This window comes from Equus quagga, chromosome 11, assembly GCF_021613505.1.
Source record: "Equus quagga isolate Etosha38 chromosome 11, UCLA_HA_Equagga_1.0, whole genome shotgun sequence".
Classification (NCBI taxonomy): Eukaryota; Metazoa; Chordata; class Mammalia; order Perissodactyla; family Equidae; genus Equus; species Equus quagga.
In genome coordinates, this window is record NC_060277.1 from 93,811,637 (window position 1) to 93,838,897 (window position 27,261).

The 27,261-nt window shown below is 36.5% G+C and overlaps 1 protein-coding gene across 15 annotated transcripts in view; it reads left to right on the plus strand.

Annotated features, from left to right (window-relative positions):
- The window catches only part of CDK12 (cyclin dependent kinase 12), a 70,597-nt gene that overhangs the window by 8,693 nt on the left and 34,643 nt on the right, over window positions 1-27,261 (plus strand). For 14 of the 15 annotated variants that reach the window (XM_046674702.1, XM_046674704.1, XM_046674700.1 and 11 more), the window contains exons 3-13: window positions 4,418-4,594; window positions 5,398-5,537; window positions 6,608-6,778; window positions 10,007-10,196; window positions 14,848-14,904; window positions 15,283-15,384; window positions 19,426-19,503; window positions 20,508-20,624; window positions 21,099-21,230; window positions 22,946-23,157; window positions 24,085-24,537. In XM_046674702.1, the coding sequence (XP_046530658.1) occupies window positions 4,418-4,594; window positions 5,398-5,537; window positions 6,608-6,778; window positions 10,007-10,196; window positions 14,848-14,904; window positions 15,283-15,384; window positions 19,426-19,503; window positions 20,508-20,624; window positions 21,099-21,230; window positions 22,946-23,157; window positions 24,085-24,537 (1,829 nt within the window). Of the gene's footprint in view, window positions 1-4,417; window positions 4,595-5,397; window positions 5,538-6,607; window positions 6,779-10,006; window positions 10,197-14,847; window positions 14,905-15,282; window positions 15,385-19,425; window positions 19,504-20,507; window positions 20,625-21,098; window positions 21,231-22,945; window positions 23,158-24,084; window positions 24,538-25,260; window positions 25,372-27,261 lie in introns of all 15 variants that reach the window. The other variant, XM_046674712.1, reaches the window with a different exon arrangement.

Here is a 27,261-nt window from a genome sequence, read left to right on the forward strand (position 1 = left end):
AAACCCTGGGCCCCCAAAATGGAGCGTGCAGACTTAAACCACTCAACCACGGGGCTGGTCCCTGTACCTGTTTTTAAATGTGTGGTGATTATGAGTTTTCCACATACAAGTAAATTATTAAAGGTAGAAAAATAGAAATGAAGATTTCTTTCACTATCTATTAATTTTAAATTCAAGATGATTTTTGTCTTTATTTTATTTATTTATTTGTTTATTTTTGGTGCACTCTACACCCATGTACCAGCTGCACCTATCTTTCACATGAAAAATAATTTTTTTTTTTTAAAAGATTGGCACCTGAGCTAACAACTGTTGCCAATCTTTTTCTTTTTTTTCTGCTTCATCTCCCCAAACCCCCCCTGTACACAGTTGTATATCATTAGTTGCACGTCCCTCTAGTTGTGGGCTGTGGGACCCCGCCTCAGTGTGGCCTGACGAGCGGTGCCATGTCCGCGCCCAGGATCCGAACCCCGGGCCGCCACATCAGAGCGCATAAACTTAACCACTTGGCCATGGAGCCAGCCCCAAAAAATAATTTTTATGTAAGAAAAATTTTCAGGAAGAAATCTGAAAGTCTCACATAGAACTCACATTCCTCTCTATTTTCTCATGTGAGACTGGAGCAGCTTAAATGTTGAGAATGTGACTTATACATCTTTTTATTGCCTACAGTGCTTTTAAACAGAGAACACAGAATGCAATTAGTAAATATTGGTTATTTGAATGAATAAGTAAAACTGCTGAAGGAGCCAGGGTCAGGGCTTGTATGAAATGACACTGGCCATTTGGTTAAGAAATCAGTTGGGACATGGATGATATAAAGCATGTATTAGAGGATTTGTCTTCTTTTAAAGTTCTTTTGAGAAAAGAATGCAACTTTTCTTTCAGACATATATATTGGGCAGGAGTATATTATATTTACTCAGGTATCAAATGCAAGAGTGAATTTAACTAATGGTATTGCATAGCCTTTCTGATTCGTGATCTACAATTCTTGATTTCAGGAAGCAAAGGCTGCCAAACACACCTCAATACAGTACATTCTTCATGAACATAGCTATTCATGGGGATCTCCTGCTTTTAAGAAGATGATCTGTATACTTTTCTTTAAAATTTCGGTTAACTACCGAGGGCTTTTCAAATCTTCTTTTCTTCTTTACTTGTTTTTGATAGCCTGGTTCATTTGGAGTTAATTAAACTTCAGCAGAGTCTACATTATTCTTTTGTTTCTATTTTTGTTTTTCTGAGGAGGATTTGCCCTGAGCTAACGTTTGTTGCCAGTCTTCCTCTTTTTGCTTGAGGAAGATTCACCCTGAGCTAACGTCTGTACCAGTCTTCCTCTGTTTTTTATTTTATTTTATTATTTATTTATTTATTTAATTTTTTTGAGGAAGATTAGCCCTGAGCTAACATCCACAGCCAATCCTCCTCTTTTTGCTGAGGAAGACTGGCCCTGTGCTCACATCCGTGCCCATCTTCCTCTACTTTATATGTGGAACGCCTACCACAGCATGGCTTGCCAAACGGTGCCATGTCCGCACCTGGGATCCGAACAGGCGAACCCCGGGTCCCCAAAGCAGAACGTGCGAACTTAACCGCTGAGCCACTGGGCCAGCCCCATTCTTCCTCTGTTTTATATGTGGGTCACCACCACAGTGTGGCCACCAGTGGATGGTGTAGATCTGTGCCCAGGAACTGAACCCGGGCTGCTGAAGTAGAGCACTCTGAACTTAACCTCCAGGCCACAGGGCTGGCCCCGAGTCTACATTATTCTTAAAGACTATGTCTTTAAAGTATTGAGCTTTGAAGAAAAGAAAGGATCTGTGTGAGCATTCAAATTTGGTTTAGGATTTTGCTTATAGAATACTTGGTTTCCATTTTTAATGTATTCAACTCAAATTTTTAGTAGAGGGGCCAGCCTGGTGGTGCAGCAGTTAAGTTCACACATTCCACTTTGGTGGCCTGGGGTTTGCCGGTTCAGATCCCAGGTACAGACATGGCACCGCTTGGCAAAAAACCATGCTGTGGTAGGCATCCCACATATAAAGTAGTGGAAGATGGGCACGGATGTTAGCTCAGGGCCAATCTTCCTCAAAAAAAAAAAAATTTAGTAGAAGTTTGTAAAAATAAATCACTTTTTAAACAACCTGCTTTAAGGGGAAGGGGATAAATGATCATATTTAAAGTAGTTTATGCTATTAAATTTTGAAAATTATCTAATTTTTTAGAACAGTTCATATGTAAATTCATATTCTTTATTAACAGTAAACACTTTTTATTAGAGGTTTTTACATTGTACCTACAGATTAAATCTCATCATCATAAATTCCAAGAGACTATCCAGATTCTAAAATTTGGGCAGTCCTGGAGCTTGGCAACTGGGGGTTTTTTTTTGTGCTTTTTTAAATTACTTTACTCAAGCATTATGCAACCTACTCACCACATGTGAACCCGTCTACGGGTATAAATGGGGAACTGGGATGTAATGATATTGATAAGGTAGATCAACACTTCCTGGTACTCAGTCTTCAAATAATGACTTTGATGTTAAGCATCTGCTCCCTTATGTTGGACCCTCTCTGCATCTGCCATGTGTCCTCAGCACTATAAGAGCTGAGTGCCCTACACTAAAGGCTAAAGACCATAATGTTGTTCAGCATTGCAATTTTATGGGACAGTATTTCAAGGTTTTTGGTTGGACTTTGTTGAAACATGATTTGACCGCTATTCAACTTGTGTGCTCTGAACTGGTAGTACATATCCTATCAAACACTCATTCTTTCTTGAAATAAACATGCTAAAAATGTAATTTTTCAGAAGCAATGCATGTTTTCACGGTAGCAAACTATATTTGAACCCATAAAGTAAACATTGGAGAAAACAAGACCTAATTTAAAACATATACTGAACTTACATGAAATGATGGTGAGAATTCAGATCCTTTGATTCTAGTGAAGCAGAACCAAGAAGTAATGTATTTCTGAATCATTAAGAATTGACATTTATAGAGAATATTCTGACGGTAGTAGTTGAGAAATTAAGAATTTTCTTTCCCTAAATGTCTTAAAATTGGAGAAATTTTTAAAATCTATATTGCATCTTGACTCAAGAGTTTTCTGATGATAGGCTTTGTTCCCAGAGTAGAAAAATCTTAGTGCAAATTATTCTAATGTTGTGTGTTCGTCACTATCAGTAATTTAACAGAAAGTTTCAGATGATCATTTTGCACTCTAGCGACTACCCCATTTCTGGTTGATTTGGTTTAAACTAATTTAGATTCTCTTGTTCTGTCTGATTTACAGGAGATTAAAATGATGAAAATTGTTAGGAAGTAGTAAATTTTGAGATTGTTTCACATACAAAGGGAAGCGATTTGCTTTAAAAAGATACATTGCAAGGAATAGATCTGTTCTTTATGGTTTTATGGAAGTATTCATGAAATGATATATTTTTTTATAACCACTTGTCAAAAAAGTGGAGGAGGCTCCTACTGCAGTTAGAGTTCTCAGATCCTAGTCAACCTTCTGACACTGTGATGGAATAGAAAAGACTATCTAGCATGGTTTTATTTGTAGGCATGAATTAGTATGTTGCACTGTCTTTTATGAGGACATGCATGGCGCAAAATCCTTCCTTTACTCATAAATAGAAATGGTTAAAAAATTGGATCTGAAAACTGACTTTTCTAACCTATTCTAGGAAAGCCATCCTCCCCCGCCCCCACTATAATTTGTTGATTATCATGAGAGGCCTTCTGCTTACCAGCTGTTTTAATGATTCTGAAATAGTTGCTTGGACTCTTTCTCCTTAGATTTTTAGTTTGAGGGTTATTTATCCATTTTGGCTGGTCAGATATGGTTGCCTTTTGCTTGCAAACCAATAAAATTAAGTCAATATATTTTTCACTAGTTTTGATTTCCAGCTTAGCTATATTTCTTACTATTTCCTTTTTCCAAGTTCTCTCCATAGCTTTAGTAATATAGTAGTGTTACACTGTTGAGCTTTCATTCATTATTTAAATTTTTGCTGATTAAAATATAGAGTAGGTTGGTGACTCCATGAGTTGCACTGGTACTTTATGAATTTAAGATTACTTCCTACAGTTTATTTCATTTCAGTAAAAATCCAAATAGAATCTTAAGAAGGACATTAAAGAAAGAGTTCGTTAAAGGACCTATAAGTAATATCTCAAATTTTTAATCATTTCTTTAATATACTATGGATTTCTTTTTGCAAAATCTGAGTATTTTAGCTGTGATAAACTCTATATCTTTATGTTATATTGTAGAGTTTTTTCCCTTAAAAGTAAAATCTTTGTAATCTTTTAATAGCCAGATGTTACAATCTTTGAAAAGTTTTATTTGCATATTCTCTAGGTAATTTTGATCTTTTTCTTCTCTTCCTCTCTATTGTTTAGTCCAAAAGAAACTCTACCTTCAAAACCTGTGAAGAAAGAGAAGGAACAAAGGCCACGTCACTTACTCATGGACCTCCCTCTCCCTCCAGAGCTCCCTGGTGGGGATCCATCTCCCCCAGACTCTCCAGAACCAAAGGCAATCACACCACCTCAGCAACCATATAAAAAGAGACCAAAGTGAGTTTTTGGAGGGACCTATGCTTAGTTACAGCTTTCTTCCTTACCTTTGGGCCCAAATCTCACACTTTCTTCTATCTACACCAGTAGGGTTAGTCCTAATGTATATCTTTCATTTTATTTTAATGGATAAAAGCCTTTCTGGGAGTTCTGTTAATCTGCACTTATGGATACCCAGCTATGTTTTTTAGAAAAGCAGTAATTTCCAAAATCCAAATATACTCTGAACATTAATCCCATTGTATTTTTTGAGTTCATAATAGAGTATTAAAGAAGAAAAAAGCCCTTTTATTCAGCGTGTCAACTATGTACACATTAATGAAAAATTAATAGATGTGGGATTGTTTTTTCTTCCTAAACCACATAAGTTGCCATGCCATAAATGTAGTGGAATCTAGTTTGATGTTCTGATTGTTAGCATTCCTCTCTTAATGATAAAAATAGTTACATTTATTGAGCACTTATCATTGCCAAAGTTTTATATTTTATTTTCTTAGTGACCCTATGATGTAGGTATTCTTTTCCTATTCTATAGTTGAGGAAGCCAATACTCATGAGAAGTCAGAAAGGAAGTAGCAAATCTGTTATTTGATCTTATGTCTTCCTGAAGCAAAAAATCTGTGTCTTAGCCACTGTAAGAGACTGTTTGAACTATTTATTTCATATCATTTGATTCCTACCTTTTCAATTAAAAAATTCCTGAAAGAGTCAGGAGCCACAGAAATCATTGTAAAAGAATTCTGTTTTCTTCTTTGAATAGACTTAATTTTTTACATTAACTTTATTTGTTTTTGCCTTTTTAGAATTTGTTGTCCTCGTTATGGAGAAAGAAGACAAACAGAAAGCGACTGGGGGAAACGCTGCGTGGACAAGTTTGACATTATTGGGATTATTGGAGAGGGAACCTATGGCCAAGTATATAAAGCCAAGGACAAAGATACAGGTAAATACTGCCACAGAATTCTAGATGTCAGAAGGTTAAAAATGTAGCAATTCTAATGTCTTAAGTGGGTTCAAAAATAAAAGTAAATTTTGAGTGCTAATTTTGTTTCCAAAAGTTCCTAAATAGACTGAAATTTTCCAAAAGAGTAATAGTATTACTGTGTAGAAACCTTTCTTTTTGAGCCAGCTCTAATGGCCTGGCAGTTAAAGTTTGATGCGCTCTGATTCAGTGGCCCAGGTTCAGTTCCCAGGTGCGGAACTACACCACTCATCTGTCAGTAGCCATGCTCTGTGGCTCTGGCTCATGTAGAAGAACTAGAAGGACCTACAACTAGAATATACAACTATGTACTAGGGCTTTGGGGAGGACGAAAATAATAATAATTGTTTTAATAAAAACCTTCCTTTGTTGTTGTTGTCCATTGTAAATGTTTTATAATAAGCTTGCTGGGAATTTAAGAGAGAGTAAAAATAAAATATCTAGGTTGCTCCTTGTTTGGTGAGAGATTAATCCTTTAAGATAAAGTGAAGTAGTTGAATTATTGGTATATTTTAATAATCCAAAGTTTTTAGGCCCAACTGAAAACTGAATTAAAAATTTCAAGTCTTAGAGCCAGCCCCATGGTTGAGTGGTTAAGTTCACGCACTCCACTTCAATGGCCTAAGGTTTTGCCAGATCGGTTCCTGGACATGGACGTGGCACCGCTCATCAAGCCGTGCTCAGGTGGCGTCCCGCATAGCACAATCAGAAGGACCTACGGCTAGAATATACAGCTATTTACTGGGGGGGGGGGGGGGGGGGAAGAAGGAGAAGAAAAAAAAGAAGATTGGCAAAAGGTGTTAGCTCAGCTGCCAATCTTTAAAAAAAAGCAATTTCAAGTCTTCAGAAAAAATCAAAGCTAAGAAAGGGAATATAGGGTTGTTCTTTTTAAAGATACAAAGTATCTCACATATAGCATTAAAGAAAAGATTACGTCTGTCTTTCAGAGTGAGAACATGTATTGGCTGGCTCATGATAGTGACCAAAAAAATGTTAATTGATAACGTAACAGTTTGAATTTGTTGTGACAGGAGAGCTGGTGGCCCTGAAGAAGGTGAGGCTAGACAATGAGAAAGAGGGCTTCCCAATCACAGCCATTCGTGAAATCAAAATCCTTCGTCAGCTAATCCACCGAAGTGTTGTTAACATGAAGGAAATTGTCACAGATAAACAAGATGCACTGGATTTCAAGAAGGACAAAGGTACAACCAAAGAAACCACATTTCTAGGGTGGTTTAGTACATCTTATTTTCCTTTCTTAGCTTGTTTGCCTGCTTCTGTTTTTTAACAGGTTGTACTAAAGTCCAACTTCTTTCTTGAATCCATACCAGAATTAAGATGTTAGCAGATTGCTTTCTGCTGAACAGTGCTTATTTTACAAAATATCTATTCTTTATCAGTGTACTCTTATACTTTTAGAAATTATTGTTAATCATTAAAATTAGAGTCTACAGTAACACTTAATAAGGCCAGCATGTAAACAATATGAGATCCTCTTCCAACCAACGTTTTAAACTTTTTTTTTAAGCAAATTATAATGACAATAATGGAAATTAAAAGTCAGTTTTATCAGTTACTCCCATTTTTACATCATCCCCTCTGGTTATTGTTTATATACATCTGTATTTTTACATAGGTTTGCACTGATAGAGTTTAGAATTCAAAGCAGCTATTTCTAAAACAATCTTCAGGTTACATAGTGGTTTGTTTTCCTGGATTTGTAACTTTTGTCTGTTTGGGGGATAAAATTGTTTGTTGTTTCCATACTTATGTTTGAAGTAGTCTATATATGACATCCAACCTACTTTTATAAAGCAAATCTGATGGTTTAGGGGCCGGCCCAGTGGCCAAGTGGTTAAGCTCGTGCTCTCCTCCTTTGGTGGCCCAGGGTTTCACCAGTTCGGATCCTGGGCATGGACATGGCACCGCTCGTTGGGCCACGTTGAGGCGGCGTCCCACATGCCACAACTAGGAGGACCCACAACTAGAAATATACAGCTATGTACTGGGAAGATTGGGGGCGAAAAAGCAGGGGGGAAAAAAGATTGGCAACATTTGTTAGCTCAGGTGCCAATCTTTTAAAAAAAAAAAAAAAACTGAAGGTTTAGTGATCAGTCACCGTGACGAGATGGCATCTGTAAATATAGTCTGGAGTGTTAAGAGAGAATATGATTGAAGTACATAAAATTAAGAAGGTAATGGATGGAGTTAAGCTGGACTTAATTACGGAGCCTCAAAGATATTAGCACTAGGGAAGTAGTACCTCTTCAGTTTAGTAGAAGTAGTTTGAAAGCAAATAAAAGGAAATTCTATTTATTCAACAGTATTTAGGTAAGTTTATGATAGATCTAAATAGGATTAAGAATACTAGGTTTATTTCTGGGTATGTCCTTTTTCTAATTATAAAAATAATATAGTGTAAAGCTAGTTTCTGTAAGGATGCACAAGAAAATGTTAATTTGTTGCTTCTGGAAAGGGGTTTACTTTTCATCCATGCCATTCTGTACTATTTAAACAATTTACCATGTACTGTTTAAATTCTTTTTTAAAAAGTCATAAAATAATAATAAATGAATGGATGGATATGATCTGTGCCTATTGAGGAAAAATTGAAAATATAGAAGAGTAAGGAAAATAAAATGGCAATTGCTTCTCTCTCACTCTGTCCCAATATACCACCATTCATAGAAAACCACCATATGGGGCTGGCCCCATGGTGTAATGGTTAGGTTTGTCATGTTCTGCTTCGGCAGCCCAGGTTCACAGGTTTGGATCCTGGGCACAGACGTACACCACTCGTCAGCCATGTTGAGGCAGTGACCCACATACAAAATGGAGGAAGATCGGCACAGATGTTAGCTCAGGGCTAATCTTTCTCAAGCAAAAAAAAAAAAGAGGAAAATTGACAATAGATGTTAGCTCAGGGTGACTCTTCATCACCAAAAAAAGAAAACCACTGTAGTGTTAGCATTTTGGCATATTTCTTTCTAGTACTTTATATTATATATATTATATTTATTTTAACATAACTGAGATCAAAGTATATTTATGTTTTATAACTTATCATAAGCAATTTCCCATATTAACATGTTTTAATGACTGTGCATAAAGATAGATGAATCCAAATTTACTTCACCAGTCCCTGTTGAGCAATTAGTTGCCAGTTTAAAAAAATATTGTAATAGCACTGCATTGAGCATCTTTGTACATAAACCTTTGCATTTTGATTTATTTATTAGTATAGTTTCTTAGAAGTAGAATTATTTGGTCAAAGGGATTTTCATGTTTAATGTTAGATTGCTTTTAAGAAAGACAGTAGTAATTTATCTCCCACCAGTGAGTGCCCATCCCACTTTATCCTCCCTAACATTGAATATATCTTTTAAAAATATTGTCATCTTGATAGGTGAAGGATGGTGTCATTATTTTGGATTCCATTCCTAATATTACTTATGAGTTTTTTAATGTACTTAGCAGTTTTACTTATTTTCTCTTTTTTGAGTTGTCCTTTTGTGTCCTTTGTCCTGAGGTCTTAGTGAAATCTAAGGTATTCCTTTAATGCAGTGCCTTACCTTTTGGGGTTATGGATCTCTTTCAACATTTTATGGATCCTCTCTTCGAAAAAATATGTTTAAAATGTTGCATACTATTTCAGAGAGTTCAAAGAGTCCTTGAACCTTACCCCGTAGATTAAGAATCCTTGCCTTTAGGCTGTTAGAATTTTAGACTGGACAGATCATTGTCTAACTAGGTCTAGTATTTCTTATGTTATAATATTGACCTCTATCATGCTCCCTGCCAAAAGTAGAAAGATAGTGTGGATTTCAAACCTTTTACAGTTCTCTTAGCATGCTTTTCTTTTTATCTACTTCTGAGTTTAGGGAGTTAGATTAAATCATTTACCTTTCTTTCAATTCTTAAATACTATGAATTTCACTGATAATTTATACTAAATATACCATGCTGCCCCTGGCATATTATGTGAATCCTATTAACTAAAGTAAAGACTTCTACAAAAGTAGTCATAGACAATATGTAACAAATGGGCATGGTTGTGTGTTACAAATAAAACTTTTTATTTACAGCAACAGACAGCATACTGGATTTGGCCCAAGGTCTGTAATTTGCCAACTGACTTAGATCTTAAAAGATTAGTAATATAAGCTGATGGGGGGCAGTTGTCCCCCTCAAGATATAAGTAGTCCAAAGAGCACTGGACTAAGAGTCAGAAGATTAGTTTAAATAGTAGTTTTGTTATTTATTATTAGAAAAGGCAAGTTATTCAACTACTCTTGAGTTTTAGTTTCTTCATCTAGAAAATTAAGCAGTTGTTCGAGAGCCTTATGGTCAACTCCAAAGTTATGTTAAAATTTGAGGCATTCCAGCATCCCTTTTCTCTTATTTTTAACTTTTTCTTTCATTTTATGTAGGTGCCTTTTACCTTGTATTTGAGTATATGGACCACGATTTAATGGGACTGCTAGAATCTGGTTTGGTGCACTTTTCTGAGGACCATATCAAGTCATTCATGAAACAGCTAATGGAAGGATTGGATTATTGTCACAAAAAGAATTTCCTGCATCGGGATATTAAGTGTTCTAACATTTTGCTGAATAACAGGTAACATAGTAATCAAATGAGGTTAAGCATTTTCTCCCTCTCTTCTGACCCACTTACTTTCAGCTAGTTAATTGGGGTTATAGGTGGACCCAGTATTGCAGTTTTTTGCGTTTACATACATCTAATGTTTGTACCTTGGGAAACACTTGTGATAGGGATACTCTGATTAGCAGAGTCTCCAGACTCAGTGTTGGTAAGGAATTAACAGAGGTAGGATGATTGTAAAGGTTTTTTTAATTACAAACATTTTAGGGCATCACTCACATTCTACAAGAATATTCAGAAAGCTTTTTGTCATAGTGAATGATTAATATTCTTGTGGTCCTAGGCAAATTCAAACACATATTGAGTTCTTAGTGAAACTCTCCCTTGTTTAGTGGGGAGAAATGTGCCTGCTCTTTTAGCTGCTCCTGAGACTTTCTCAGTTATCAAATTTCAGAGTAAACACAGGTGTACTAGATGATTGACTTTTCTGCACAGTACCTTACTCCCATGTTTTAATAGTGTAGACAGATAGGAATTTGATAATGAACAGTGTTAATTCTTCAGAAGTTTTTATCATCTGCTTTCTTCCTCTTTGGCTATTTGCCTAAAATGCATTGGTGATATGAGATGTATTATGCGCACTAGTCTTTGGTAATAGCCCTACCTATTGAGGAATAAATTGCAAATCTAGTACCATTGAAATCAGGGCAGTGTTTGGTTCTTTAGGTGTTTGGGCTGTTTACAGCCATCTTTGTCTGATTCACCCATTGTTTTAAACATTTCTCTTCAATTCTATTTAACAAACATTATCTAGATAGGAATATGGAATGATTGTTACATACTTCCTGTCTTTGCAACCCCAACATCCAGGGTCATCCAAGACTATCCTGGTTTTAGCACTGAAAGTCCCACATGAAATGGTTGGTCACTGGAGAGCTCAGAGTTTAGTAGGAGAGCTAAACAAATATATTGCTCAATTCATTGAACATTTGTTAAGCCCTTTTTTTTTCCTTGAATTTTGGAGCTCCTGGGAAGATGCAATCATGAGGAATAAATAGGAATTTATCAGAAAGACTGACAATAGAGGGTTAAGCTTCTAGGCAGAAGAAATTGCATGGACAAAAGCACATAAATGTGAAAATAACATATTATGTCTGGAAAACTGTAAACAGGTCAGTATTGGTAGGGCAAGAAAAGTCAAGCACGTAATGGCATGAGATGAAGCTGGACAACTGCAAGGAGCTAATTTAAGGATATTGTATATCTCACTAAGGAGCTTAAACTTTCTCTGTAGGTGTCAGGCACTGAAGTGTGCTGGTTGGTTAATTTTTTGTTTTTAAATTGTGCAATCAATGCATTATTTTAAATTATATATAGATATACATACACACATACATACACACACACACATATATATATATATGCCTAAGTACCTCTGTGAGACAAAGCATGATGTTAAAAGATTATTCCTTTCTGTCACTATCTCTATGACCCTCAATTATCATTAAAGCTGGGCTTGGTTAATGTACATTCATCGTAGTAATACTTCGCAAACTTAATGATGATGGATATCAGCTTGTAGCTTTCTGGATTATAGTCTTCATATGCTTTTTTCTCTTCCTTTTGCTCCTCTATAGGGGGATGTCTCAGGCTAGGGAATAACTGCTTGGTGTTCTTTCTGCTGGGTCAGGGTACTCCCTGTCCCTGACTTGCCGTATTCAGGAAGCTGATGAGGTTCTAGACTAAACTGAAGTTCCTCTTCAGGTTGTTAAGCAGGACGTAAGAGTCTCATGGTCTAGTCTGATCCTTCTATCCTCTGCTCCTCATTTAGCTCTGTCTTCACAGAGGCTTCTGGGTCAGATGGCCTGGAGAGAATGGTAAGCAGTCTTTAGCTGGACAAGGAAGAAAAGGCAGTTGATGAGAGCGGGAGGAGAGCAGGGCTGGGCTCTGTGATGTTCATTATATCTTAATTATTCCAGTGTAAATGAGACCAAATTATTTTAGATAGAGGAGAGACACAATTAGTTTCCTGTTTTAGAAAAGTCACTAAGTGGTCACTATATGGGTTATAGACTGGAGGCAGGGAGACCTATTAAGAACACCATAAGAAATGGTCAGTACTTGACCTAACCAAGGCACTGGTAGTAAAGGACAGGATGGACTTAGTAGATCAGTAGACTTTGGTGAATTAGTGAATGATGGGGAATGAATGGAAGTATTTTAAGATAACTCACAGATTTCTGACTTGAGAAACTAGCTAGATGGGTGTCACGCTGGTCAGTATAGGGAATACAGAAGGAAGAGCTGGATGTGTGGGGTGAAGAGTAAGTCCCTTTTGGTTATGTCTGTTACATATCCAGGATATCTAATAGGCATATGATCACATGAAAGTTCCATGTTAGCAGTATAGATTCGGGAGTTATCAAGTGTAGAAAAAATGTCAGAAGATGGAATCTGAGGGAATAGTCAGAGAGATAGGAAGAAAATAAGGAAATACCATGAATGCAAAATAGGCAAGCTTAAGAAGTGAGTGGTCACAGATGTCAGGTGACGCAGACATTATAAAACTTAAGAAGAGAATCTGAAAAGTAAAAGGTTAGTGATGACGATGTGGGGTAAGTGGGTGGTTAGCACAATTAATGGGAAGGTATTAGTAGGTGTATCTTTAATTTTTTATTTTTATTAATTTTTTATTTAAGGATGCAGAGGTTTGAGCATATTTAAATGCTAAGGAAAAAGAAAATCAATAGAGAGGGAGAAGTTGAAGATTCAGGAAAGAACCAAAATAATTTAAAGGAGCAAAGTTCTAGAGGAGACGGGATCAAGGCCACAGGTGGTAGTGGCCACAGATATAGGTATTGATTATTCTTGAAGAAAGAGATTGACGTGTTTTTTCCTGTAATCAAAGGAAAAGAAGAAAGAAAGGTTATAGATGTAAATAAGTTTGTAGGTGAAAGATAGGATGTTAAGTAGCTCCCACTTGGTGACCTCTGTTTTCAGTGAAGACAAGGTCACTTACTGAGAGTGAGGGAGGGGATGGATTAGGAAATATACTAGGTACTAGTGATGTTTAGTTCTAGCCTAATTTTCTGTAACTATTGCCATCTTAACTTTCAGTCATACCATGTGCCTTGAGTCTTGGATCATCTCAGGCTCTCAGAGTAATAATGACAATAAATTTGAGGAACCCTTTTTGTCCCAGTGTAGGGTTCAAGTCAGATATTCCTTTCCTTTTTGCTTTTCTCAGAATTTGCTTATAAATTGAACTTAAAAATGTAATGATGTTTGGGGCAAGTGGGTAAGGTACCCAAAGCCTTTACTAGGAATGATAAGCGTTGATTTAATGTAAAATTTTGTTGCTAGTAGTTACCTTGTTTTAATATTCTGTTCCATTGCTCATACTTTGAACAGCACATCCTAGCTTAGCCCCTTTTTTCTTCTATTCACTTTTCTGCCTGATCTGACATATCGGGCACCTGAGATATCCCCAGTCCCTTAACAAAGAGTGAGTTGGCTTTTCATTCCCCAAGAGATAACACTAGCTGTAAATGTGAATATATAGGCTAAACAAGAATTTAGATAAATGTGATTATTCCAGATAGTTAATAAATGGTTTTTAAATAGTTTCCCAACCTTTTGTGTTGTGGTTTATTAAAATATTATTTGACATCACTGTCAAAGACAGAATACTTAGAGTGAAATGTGAGTGTGATCCCTTTAAGGGAGTGGTTCTCAAAGTGTGGTTCTCAGACCAGAACCATTGGCATCACCTGTGGGCTTGTTAGAATTCTGAATTCATGGGCCATGACCTAGTGAATCAGCATCTCTGGGATTGGGGCCCAGCAAATTTTTAACAAGCTTTTCAGGTTATTCTTATTTCATATTAAAGTTTGAGAACCCCTCTAAGATATAGGAAGTGATGGCAGTATGGTGGTAGAAGGGGGCCTCATTCATCATAAAAATTGTTTGCTCAGATCAAAGCCGTGTTCCCTGATTGAAAAAATCTGTTATAGCCACAGTGTTGTTGTGGTTTGCTTTTTATCATGAAAAATGTCAAGTTACAAGAAAAAATTGAGGCACTAATTAAGAATTAATATACATACAATTAACCTTTTACTGTATTTGCTCCCTTTTTATTTTTCTGCTTTCGTTGTTTTAAAGTAAATTACAGACGTTGTTACATTTGACCCTAAATACTCTGACAGAATTACCTATTCTAACACTCAGTCCTTATATTTTTTCCGTTATGTCAGAAATATCTTTTGTATAGCTAGTTTGTTCAAACCAGAATCAGTCAAAGGATTATGAATTGGATTTGGCTGTCTCTCGTAGTCTAAAGCAGCCTAATCCCTTTTTCCCCAACAATAAATATTTAATCTGTCAGGTTCCAGCCATTGTTGTTTGTCAAGAAATAAAAAAAAATTTTAGTTAAGGAATCAAATCCAAAAATACAGTAGTAGTCCAAAAAAACCCCCAAGTGTTTGTAAACTGGAGTAGACAAAAGAGGTTTAATCTGGGAGAGTGACCCTTAAAAGTAGAACTAAGAGAGGAGAGGTTAAAATTCATTTTTGTAACTCCTTTACCTCCTAAATTAGCACTTCACTTTACAAGTGTAATTTAGTGGCTGCTGCTGTTACTTATGAAAATAATTGTTTTTGTTTTACAGTGGGCAAATCAAGCTGGCAGATTTTGGACTTGCTCGGCTCTATAACTCTGAAGAGAGGTGAGGCATTCATCAAAATTACATGTGGGCAATAAGAAAGAATCCTTTTTATTCTTGGATATCCTAGTATTCTGCAAGTTGCAATAACTGTGAGAGTTCCCTAATTTTCTAAATGTGTTATCACCTAGATTTTAGACAATAAATTCTATCTAAATTCTTGAATCAGCCTTAGACTGAAATAAGTCAACCCAAATTGGAATGGAAGTTATTTCTACATCTCCTACTTCTGTCCAGTTTACTTTTGAACTGTTAGGTTGCTGTGGAGCTGTTTTGACAATCCTATCTTCAGTTGGCATCTATTTCTATTTGCATTTAATTGTACAGATATTTCATCAGAAGCCATTGTAAATTTATGTCATGGTTGGTTTTGCATTTCAGTCGCCCTTATACAAACAAAGTCATTACTCTTTGGTACCGACCTCCAGAACTTCTGCTGGGAGAGGAGCGTTATACACCAGCCATAGATGTTTGGAGCTGTGGGTAAGGCTCTCTTCTGCACTTTTTCTTTTGTTTGTAACTCACATGTTATTGAACTGGTATCTTATTTTCTCTCTGCATTGGCATTTTGCAGCTTTTCCTTAAGTTGGAAAGGATGAAAGTAAAGTTTTAGCAAGATTTCAGAGAAATCTGGTGAATATTTCTTGATATCAGAGGCAACGCTTTTTTTTTTTAATATTTCCCTTTTAAGTTAGTTTAAATTGGGATCCAAATACATTCAAATAAGGTCCATAGATTGCAACTGACTATCTCAAGTGTTTTAGTTGTAGATTCTCCCTTCATCTCTCTTGGGTTTTTCTTCCCTTCCTTAAAATTTCCTTAGAAGAAACTGGGTCATTTGTCCAGTAGAGTTTCCCACAGTCTGGATTTTGCTGATTGTGTCCTCCTGGTGTTTTTTTAGCATGCTTCTCTATCCTTTTTACTTCCTGTAAATTTTGGGTGAATTCAAGTTTGATTCCTAACCACCCACTACCCTGAAACTACTTTACAAGTGGTTTTGAGTACTTCTGACAGATTATATTGTCAATGGTATATCCAGGTTTGGGGTAGGAGGAAATGGGAGCCTCTGCCCAGAGTACAGGCAGTAACTGGGTACATTATCTGTTGAGAATTTAAAAACAAACAGACCCTTATAAATTAGTCTGATTTTTATTATCACCTTATACAGGCAATCCTAAACAATGTCTAAGAAAATAGTCATCCCTGTCAGGGCAAATTTACACATATACGCACCACTTTTCATAATACACAATTGTCTCTTTAAAATGTTATCAGCTGTTAATGATTCACATCCTTTAATTCATTTGTGGTGGTTTTGTGATGGGAATATTCTCCCCATCACATATCGTTCCTTATATCATTCTCCCTCTCAAACTCTACTCTTATATCATTCCTTCCTGGAATAAAGATAACTTATCTATTGGTTAACCCTAGGTCCAAATGATATAAAAAAGGTAGGGATAAAGGTTTAATTCTTTCATTTTATTTACCAGTTTTCTAGATAATGAGGTGGTTTCCTAGCATCCTCCAAAGATGACCAAAGAGAGGGTCTTTGGGGTTTATTTTTTAGTTTCATTATCAACTCATGGATTTAAACATATTCTGTTTTAATCCGTTATGGTTATCATTCCTATTCCTGTTCAAACTTTTCAGTCTTTGGCCAGTGGGAGTTTATTCGGATTAATTCTCGAGTCCTTTTGACACAACCATAGTGGTCTTTGATAGTCTTCCTTATTTTCTGGTTCCAGGCTCATCCTGTTCATTTCCTGCCCTAGACCTGGAATTGGCCATTTCTCTCAGGAGTCTTAGTTTTTTTAGTGGAAAATGGTATTTAGAGACCACAGTTTGTGTATTAAGGGACATAGACATTTTAAAATGGGCTGTGTTAGTTAATTGTTTCTTATGCTTTATGTATACACACGCTGTCCTTGATCTCCATACTTTAGGGTTCTGACATATATACTTCCCAGTGGAACATGTCCCTTTTTTCCATTCTTTGCCTCCTCTATTAATGTCAGTCTTTAAAAGTACTGCAGGGGTTTTATTTCAAAATTCAAAAGGGTGATGGAGAAAGAGAGCGTAATTTCTGTGGTGGCCTACGCTACTCAAATGAAGCTTTAGTTAAATTTTACTGACTCAAGCTGGGTATGTTTGTGTTCTGGACTATTTGCTTTAACAGTATTAGCATTTAAATTGTCACAACCGGGCTCTAAAGTTAACGCCCCATTAAGACACACAGGGAAAGTTCATAGCTCTGTTGGTACTATTATTTCAGTCTGTGCAACCTGCCACCTCAGTGCAATAGCAAAGTGTTGATTACATAATGATGTCTTTCCCACCAAAGGACTGGAAATTGAAATAAAAAAAAACACAAAAACACAATTGGAAATTAAAATGATAGAAAATTAGACTTTCTCTAAAGCCCAGTGACTCATTGAATTGAGATTTTGCTTGACTTGATGTGAACTTGCTGCTTTGGTGATCCATGGTAGTCCCTCTGAAGATATTTTTGTGTTATGTTCTTTATAGAGAATTGATGGTTAAAACTGCTCGTTCAGTTTGAAAATCAGGGGAGAAACTAAAAAGACTAGTACAACAAATTATACCTAGACTCTGAAAACCCAGCTGGGGTGGTTGGTTGGTTGATTTTTTCCTGCCTCTTATTTTACCAGTTGTGACAACACTGTATTTGGAATTTGATTTGGCAGTTAATGTTGGAAACAGAATTAAATTTTGCTTTTTACTTTTCTATCTCTGGATAAGGTTTAAGAGAATAATAGAAGTAAGAGTTTGTCATTTCAGGTTAACAAATGCTAATAAAAAGGTGCTAATAACTTTAAAAGCTATGTTTGTTTTGCTTTCTCAAATTTAGTCAAGCTACAAAATTTCAAAGTAAAACTATATCAACATTGATTTTGTGAGTATTTGTAAATAAATCTTATTTCAAAGCACAGTCCAGAGAAGAGATTTCTTTGTCCATTTTTTTCTTTTCCCACTTTTTAAAAAATGAAATATTTCAGACGTATGAAAAAGTATAGAGCATTCATGTAAATTTTTTCCTTTGTTTTAAATTTCTTTTGAAATAATCTCAAATGTACAGAGAAGTTACTAGAATAGTACAAAGAGATTTAGTATAACCTTTATCCAGATGCACTAAATTTTTTTAACCTTTAAATTGAGGTATACAATAAACTGCATATATTTAAAGTGTACAATTTAAGAAGTTTTGACATATTATATACACCAGTGAAACCATCACCACAACTAAGATAATGATCACCTCCAAAAGTTTCCATGTGCTCCTTTGTAGTCACATATATTTTATATTCATATAACTTCATATATGTATATGCATGTATGTTTATCATACAACATAGAATATATACAAAGAGAAAATGTGTGTTTATATTTTTATCACATATTTTTTCCAGAATTATTTGAAAGTAGTTGTATATATCATGCTTCTTTCCCTCTAATATTTAATGTACATTTCCTAAGAACACAGATGTTCTCTTATATAATCACAATACCATGTTCAAATTCAGGAAATTTAATGTTGATACACTGTCTTTATTTAATTGAGTACTTTAGCCTACAATCCATATTCTAATTTTGTTAGTACCCTAGTAATGTCCTGGAAACAATAACTCACCTGATAAATGATCCAGTCCAGTATTATGTATTATATTTAGTTGTCGTCCTTTAATCTGGAACAGTTCCTTGGCCTTTCTTAGTCTTTCATGACAGTTACATTTTTGAAAAATACAGACCAGTTTTGGCTGGAATACTCCATAAGTGTTCTTTCCAAGGTATTAACATTTGTACTTACATGAACCCTATTTGCTTGTCATTGATGTTAATTTTGGTTGCTTGGTTAAGGTGTTGTCTTTTTTCTCCACTAAATAGTTACTAATTTTCCTTTTGTAATTAATAAGTAATCTGTGGAGAGATACTTGGAGACTATGTAAATATGTCAATATAGTTTTGAAAGGCCTTTTGAAAATGGTAAAAGTGTTTAGGCATAATGTATTTGAAAATCTTATTGAAACTGATCCTGGCTAATGGCAATAAACTTTTCTTTACATGTACAGTGCCAAGAGGGCTATAGTATAGTGCACATTCTACAGAGCAAATGAATGAAAAAAGCTAATGTTCTCTTTATAGGAACTGCTAAGCATCCTCATAAAATTGAAGTGTGGGGTTTTTGGGGTTTTTTTGGTCTTTAATCTTAATTTACAATGGAATTGGTGGAAAAAAGATTGTTGACTCCCTTTCTCTGCTTATAGACTGTGCTTTATAGGTGACAAAAGTTGATCTACTGGCAAATTTGAATCCTTTATACAGTACTGTTTATTTTCGCCGCAAGAAACGTTTTCTTTTATGAAACTCAGACACGGCAGTTTTGGGCTAATTTACAACATGGTATATTGGATCCAGCCAAATATACTATAAAAGTTTATTGAGACACACTTTAAATAGGCTCCAGGGATTTCTCCCTTGACCTCTCAATTGTACTCTTTCTAGATGCATCCTTGGGGAACTGTTCACAAAGAAGCCTATTTTTCAAGCCAATCTGGAACTGGCTCAGCTAGAACTGATCAGGTACAGCTGTGCATGTGCTTTGAGTGCCCAGGTGTGATAGGTAATCTCATCATCTAATTTCTAACACTTTTCAGTCAGTCTTCTAAATGATTTTATGCTCCTTATGTCCAAGTAAGTTTCTCTTCACTCAATCAGGTTTACCATGTATTTTGTTATGGGCTGTTTATGTAAAGAAGTTGTATTCCTCCTACTTTTTAGGTCTTACTTAGCATGTTTTTTATTAGTCCTTCATATAAAAGAATGCCTTTTCAGGATAGTTCCATTGTTACGTTATATTAAAATCAGATTTATTCAGCAAACATTTATTGAGCCTATTCTGTGACAAATTCCTTTGTCTTTACACTTCAGGATTCAGAGATAAATAAGATAGGTCCCTGCCTTCAAAGAGCCCAGAGTTTAGTAAGTGATACAGCATGTAAACAGATAATAATGAACTAGATCCTATAATAGAGAATTTCAGGAAGGCCTGTGGTTGGGATGGAATTTGGGTTTGTTTGGTTGGGTTTTTTTAAATAAGATTAAAGGGAAGACTATAACAGGCTAATGTAAACTTTTTTAAAGGTGGTATATAAGTCATTATTTGTTATGCAGTAAATGCAATTTTCCATCAAAATTTCCAGTCTTAGGCTCTCTTCTGCCAGTTTTCCCTGTAGGGACATTAAAGGACCAGCTCAGCACTTTGAAATTAATACTAACTGAACAGAACAAAATTGGTAATGAAAACCTTTGTGGAAGATTAAAAACATGTTTTATGAAACCAAACATGTGGAACATTTTGGACTTCTGTGCCAGTATTTTCTGTTAACTATCTTGTAACCAGTTCTTTCTGTTCTGTTCTGTCCTTAAAGCAGTGAGGTCAGGTTTTACCTTTCTGCATGCCCACTAATTTAATAAGCCAAGATTCCCTAGACCCCAGGAGGTAACAATTTCTGCTTCTGGAACCTCCAGAATTCATAATACTGACTCACTCACTTCCTCGTTCTTGGTTTTTGCTTTGTTTTCAGTCGACTCTGTGGTAGCCCTTGTCCAGCTGTGTGGCCTGATGTTATCAAGCTGCCCTACTTCAATACCATGAAACCGAAGAAGCAATATAGAAGGCGTCTGCGAGAAGAATTCTCTTTGTGAGTTTGGCAAAAATGTACATCTAGTTTCTGTGTTTGGCTGGTGTTTGGACTTGACTTTTTCCTGGGCTAGGGAGTTAGTGTTGTCCCAATTTATTATGGCAGCACCTCGCAGGAAAACATTTTATTTTTGAGCAATATGTGAATTTTATTATAGCCCTTTCATAATATTCTCTTTTGAAGGCTTTAGATGATGGAAAACCATTTTATTTTGAACAATATATAAATTTTCTTACAGTCCTTTTGATCTTCCCAAGACAAAAAGAAAACTGCTGGCTTCATGTTTTCTACCTTTATTATAACATTTATTAAATCCTTTATGGAAGCCAATCTGCTTGCTTGTTTAGCCAGCTTCCAACTCCCTTTCCACAGTTTTATGTGGAACTGGAAATTCAGAGACCTTTGACACAAGGTTACAGATTTAAGAACTGTGGGGTCATTGTGAACTTGTTCTTTCTCTCTCTATTTCCACAGCATTCCTTCAGCAGCACTTGATTTACTGGACCACATGCTGACACTAGATCCTAGCAAACGTTGCACAGCTGAACAGACCCTACAGAGTGACTTCCTTAAAGATGTCGAGCTCAGCAAAATGGATCCTCCAGAGTAAGTGCTGGTGGCCATATAGTGACCCTAAACCTCCTTGTGGGCCTGAGGAGATGAGAAAGTCAAAATAATAGGTTTTTTAAAGGAACTGCAAGTGGCCAAGTCCTAAATGGAGAGATATTCTTGAATATTATGGTTGATAAGAGGTTTGTTTTGTTGCTTTATGTTTTATTTTTAAACAAGGAATAGATTAGTATGATATTTGTTCTAATTTGACTCAAGCTATCATCTTTTGTCCCTGGATCCCCAGCCTATTGCCCTATACAACCTCTTTGAAAGTATTCCTTCTAGTTTTTGCTCTTAACTGTTCCATCTGCTTGAATCCCGTGTGTCTGTGGTCACCGTGTGTATCCCACATTTGTGAGGAGGATCCTGATTTTAATAGTTTGTGTCACTGTAATGTCATATGCCCTGAATTTTTTTTTTAAAGATTTTATTTTTCCTTTTTCTCCCCAAAGCCCCCTTGGTACATAGTTGTATATTTTTAGTTGTGGGTCCTTCTAGTTGTGGCATGTGGGACACCGCCTCAGCATGGCCTGACAAGCGGTGCCATGCCCACGCCCAGGATCCAAACTGATGGAACCCTGGGCTGCCACAGCAGAGCACACGAACTTAACCACTCGGCCACAGGGCCAGCCTCATGTCCTGAATTTTGATGTAGAAAATATGGTCTTTGAATGCATCTCTTTTTCAGGAGAATCTTATGAATTTCCTATATTCTAGAGGATCCCCAGATGTTCTACACTCACATCTCTCATTCTGGCAGATGAAAAGTCTTTTATCTTTGAATTTATCACTGAGAGCATTATAGCTTTCATGTCAGAGTTTTTGGGTGTTTCTTGCAGAAAGACTGTATCTTAAAGAAATGGATAGGATGTTAGTACATGAGTAGGTAGTAATTACAAATCTGGTTGTTCCAAAGAAATGTCCAAATTCATGTACTGCACTAGAGTTTTGATACAGTGAATGTGGCTTGAAATACATAAGCTCCTTCTGAAATTTGGGAACTGTTGTTATAGAAAGATTTTGGCTATCATAATCTTTATTGTGGTAAGATTTGACCTACTAGGACTGTTTGTATTATTAAGTGTGGGGAAGTCTGGAAATATATTGAATATGTTAAAATATCTAATAAACTCACCAGTGAAGATATCCAGTCATGGCATTCAGTGGGCAGAAAGATAAAAGAACCAATGTTTTGGTTCTCACAGACCAAATAACACGTAACTGGATTTCACACAGAGGTGATTTAATCATGATATGCTTATGTGATTCCAGGATGTAAATCACCACATTGCCTGGACTTTTTGTAGATATTGACAAGCCAGTCATCTCTGTCCTATTTATTCCCAAGTGAATTTGACCAATAAAGTTCTTTATTCTTGTTATGCCAAGCAAGAATGGTTATAAGACTTAACTGTTTGGCTGGAGTATGACGTTTATGTGGCAGGTGTGTCTCTGGTATTAGCAAGATCCTCATTTCTCGCTGTAGACCTCTTTTGGGCTTTTGGACTTTTATTTCCTCAGACTACCATATGCCATGATTCCTTTTATACTGCTACTATCTATTTACTAACTTTGCTGGTTATTTTTATGTTTTCCTTATCCTTTCCATTTCCCACTGTTCTTTGCCTTCCCATTTTAATCTCTTGTTCCTCCAGTCACTCACCACCACATTCCCACACGCATTTCTCCTTTGCTTTATCTTTTTGCAGCCTCCCGCACTGGCAGGATTGCCATGAATTATGGAGTAAGAAACGGCGACGGCAGCGACAAAGTGGTGTTGTAGTGGAAGAGCCACCTCCATCCAAAGCCTCTCGAAAAGAGACAACCTCAGGGACAAGTGCTGAGCCTGTGAAGAACAGCAGCCCAGCACCACCTCAGCCTGCTCCTGGCAAGGTGGAGCCTGGGGCTGGGGATGCAATAGGTCAGTGCTGGGATGGAGCCTTTGTGCTTTTATTAAGCACATTTTTGCAGGTTTTGAAGGTCAAGTGCAAGGATTTGTGTGTATGTCTTTTAGTTTTTGGCCACTGAAGCATTAATAAAGAAGTTGGTGTCTTCATTATGGGGAGAAGGAGATAAACCAAGTTTTGTACATGAGGTCTAGAAAGTCTACAATAGATTATTTTACTTTCCTGAAATAAGGAACACTGTATCTCAATTAGATGTATGGCATACATCAGTGAATTAGGTAAGCCAAATTTAATTTAGGGTTATTTCACCCATGGCTCTCTAACACATAATTTGGAGCCCTGTTTATGTTAGATTTGATAAGACCTTCTTAGAATCTAATCATGTTAAATCACAATTGGTAAATGTAATTAGTTCCGTAGACTGTTTTTTCATCTAAATATATCCAAAACTGTGTAATAATGAACTGTTATAAGAAAGTAGTTCTCCTATGGTACTACCAATTTTTCTGAACTACAAATATCTTTTCCTTGGCTCTCTTTGGTTCTCAATGCTGGCTGCACATTAAAATCATCTAAGAAGCTTTAAAAATAAACACCTCCAAACAATTGCCAGATCTCTAGGGATAAGACCTGAGGCATCTGAATTTTAAAATCTCTCCTAGTAATTTTGATGTATAGTAAGGGTTGAAAATCACTGACCTTGAAGAATATAGGTAAAACGAAATCACTTTTACTCACAATACAGAGATGTTTTACTTAGTCTCTGTATTTTTAAGCAAAAATCTAAAAAATAGCAGAATGTGTCATGACAATTTGAGGCATGAAAAATGAGACATGCAAAATGAAACTTCTTTCATTGGCTATTATAAGTTGCTATTGCCAGTTGAAGAAGGCAGAGGTCCTTGCCTCATCCTCTTATATTGGCTCCACTGTCTCCACAGGCCTTGGTGACATCACACAGCAGTTGAATCAAAGTGAATTGGCAGTGTTATTGAACCTGCTGCAGAGCCAAACTGATCTGAGCATCCCTCAAATGGCACAGCTGCTTAATATCCACTCCAACCCAGAGATGCAGCAGCAGCTGGAGGCCTTGAACCAATCCATCAGTGCCCTAACAGAAGCCACTTCTCAGCAGCAGAACTCAGAGCCTGTGGCCCCAGAGGAATCTTTGAAGGAGGCACCCCCTGCCCCGGTGGTCCAGCCTTCAGCAGAACAGACGACCCCTGAAACTTCAAGCACACCAGCTGACATGCAGAATATGTTGGCAGTTCTCTTGAGTCAGCTGATGAAAACCCAGGAGCCATCAGGCAACCTGGAGGAAAACAACAGTGACAAGAACAGTGGGTCACAGGGGCCCCGAAGAACTCCCACAATGCCACAGGAGGAGGCAGCAGGTAAACAGACCGGTCATGAATCTCATTAAGCTCAGGTGCTGTTGATCCTCTTAAAAATCTCTTTAACATTTTCTTTTTCACATCAGTGGCCTCGTTTTCAGTTTTTCTGTAACCTAGTCTACAGAAGACCATAGCACCAAGTGATGTATTTCTTGCCCAGTTTCTTTTAAGTCTCAAAGCTTCTCAAAGCACCTTTTATATACTGATTGTTTTTCCTTTTCCTAGGACGTAGGTAAGTAAACCCCTGTGTTCTAACCCAAGGAAACCGCATTCATAACTAGTGATACATCTTGAACCACTGTGTGTATGGTGGCCAACTAGTACTAGCATTTGAAAGTCTGCCTTCCAAACAAACAGATTGTACAAATAATCAGTTGTACTTTAGTGTAGTGGATGCTGGATACCAGAGTCTTGCCTGAAAGATACAGTCAAGAAAAGCCTAATAAAATATTGTTAATTTCCTGAAGAATAATTTGGGAATATTTCTAAGTAGATAATTAATACCATACATGTCCTTTCCAAAATATAATAGCATATGAAAATGATTTCTTTAAATCTGTATTCCTGAAAGAAATAATTGAGCGGACCCCAGATTAGTAAATGAGCATTATATAATATAAAGAAAAAAGAAAATATGTTATACCCTTGATCTCACATTATCACAGTATGCAATTTATTAGAGGGAAAAGAAGTTTAAATTTTCTAATCAATTCTGATTCACAGTCTTTGTAAGATCATTACTTATCTGAAAGTATTTTCAACTACGTGGAAATTTTCGCTATCCATGAAGACCCTGTGAATTGGGGAATGAGAAGAGGCACAAGGGCTGACGAGGTACACTAACGTTCAACTTTAGGGTCCTGCATTCACATTTCATATGGGATGTTCCATAAAGTATATGCCTTATTTCCACTGGTATAGGGTCAAATATGTAAGTTATTTTTCATATGTAAAGCCTTTTAAAACTGGAAGATAACAAAATTATCCATTTTACAGGTAGGAAAACTACAATCTAGGATCCAGGGAGTTTAAATAAGCCTGCCTGCCTATGGTCCCACTGCTGGAAACATATTATTGGCAGAGGCAGAGCTAGAACTCATGTACTTTCTTAGTGTGTTTCTTTTTAACGTGTTCCTAATTCACTTTGCTACTCTGTGATACTGATTCAATTGTTTTTAAGAGACTCTGGAACATGGAATAACAGAGAAAGCTGGTCTAGAATTAAAGCAGGCCTCTTAGTCTCATATCTCATATGCCACACCCCCCCAAAAAATTCTTCGGGGCCGGCCCTGTGGCCCAGTGATTAAGTTCACACGCTCCACTTCAGTGGCCTAGGGTTTCGCCGGTTCGGATCCTGGGCATAGACATGGCACTGCTCGTCAGGCCACGTTGAGGCAGTGTCCCAAATGCCACAACTAGAAGGACCCACAACTAAAAAAATATATACAGCTATGTACTGGGGGGATTGGGGGAGAAAAAAGCAGGAAAAAAATAGAAAAGAAGATTGGCAACAGTTGTTAGCTCAGGTGCCAATCTTAAAAAAAAAAGTCTATAATTAAACACCTAAAAGACATGGTTCAAATTAAATAGCATAGTGATTGAAAGAAATTCACCCAATAATTGAGCCGACAAGCTATTGGTCAAAATGAAATTGAACTAAAATTAAGACCTGGCCTATGGTCATAAATTGTTGGATTTACTTTTCAGAGTAAAAATGCTGCTCCTAATTATTACAGTCACCCCTGGATTATCCAGTTGGTGTCTCTCCTATGTCTCTCCTGTTCTTGTTTCTCCCCTGCTGCCTTTTATTTGGCTATTTTACTGTTCATTAGCATTTCCACCAGAGGGCAGACTGAATAAGAAGGTGAAAATCTATCACTTTGGCTACTGTTCAGCTACTCTGTATTTGTTGGGAAGGGGTTATGATTGAATTAAGTTATTTGTACATTTCATTAGTCCCTCGTCTGTTATTACAGACTGTTAAGGATTGGCAATATTGTTAACACTTTAAATCTTTTAACAGTATGATTTTTTTTCGATGTGATCTTTATTTTTAATTCCCTTCAGAAGTTTTATTAACCTTTTTTTAATAGTTCTTTATAATCCATGTGCTTTTGCTACTTTGAAATAGTTTTCATCCTCTTATACATGTGAAAGAATTTGAGCTCAAGAATTAGTTCTCTTGAAACACAACTAGGCTATTTAGCTAAAAGGCAAAGTTTAAAAATGAAAAGTGGTATAGCTGGAAGAATATAAGTTTAGCTTTGCCCACTTTTATAGTTAGGCATTTTTAAAGTTGTTGGCCCTCAGTATTAAAACAAACTCTGGTGTTCCATTTCATGTATAGTCCAAAACTTTTAAAAAATAACTGGTACTGTGATGTTCTTAGGTAGTGAGATATGTAGTGTTGACAGCAAAAAGCTCTGAAATCTATAGAGATTTATAGTCCAGTTAGCTCTCCTTTTTCAAGATGTCTACTTTTCAAGTTGTGAGTTTTCCATAGCTAGTTTTTTGTCCTTAAATTTACTTTTCCCTACCACCTAGTCAACCAGCCAATCTGTTAAGTAACCTGGGTGGTACTTTATGTAGGATGACCAGCTCATCCCAGTGCTGTCCTGGTTTTAAAACTGAAAGTCGGCAACTTGGGTACCCCCTCAGTCCTGGGCAAATTGGGACTGTTGGTCACCCTACTTGTGTGTTACATATAGCACCTGACCTCATCCT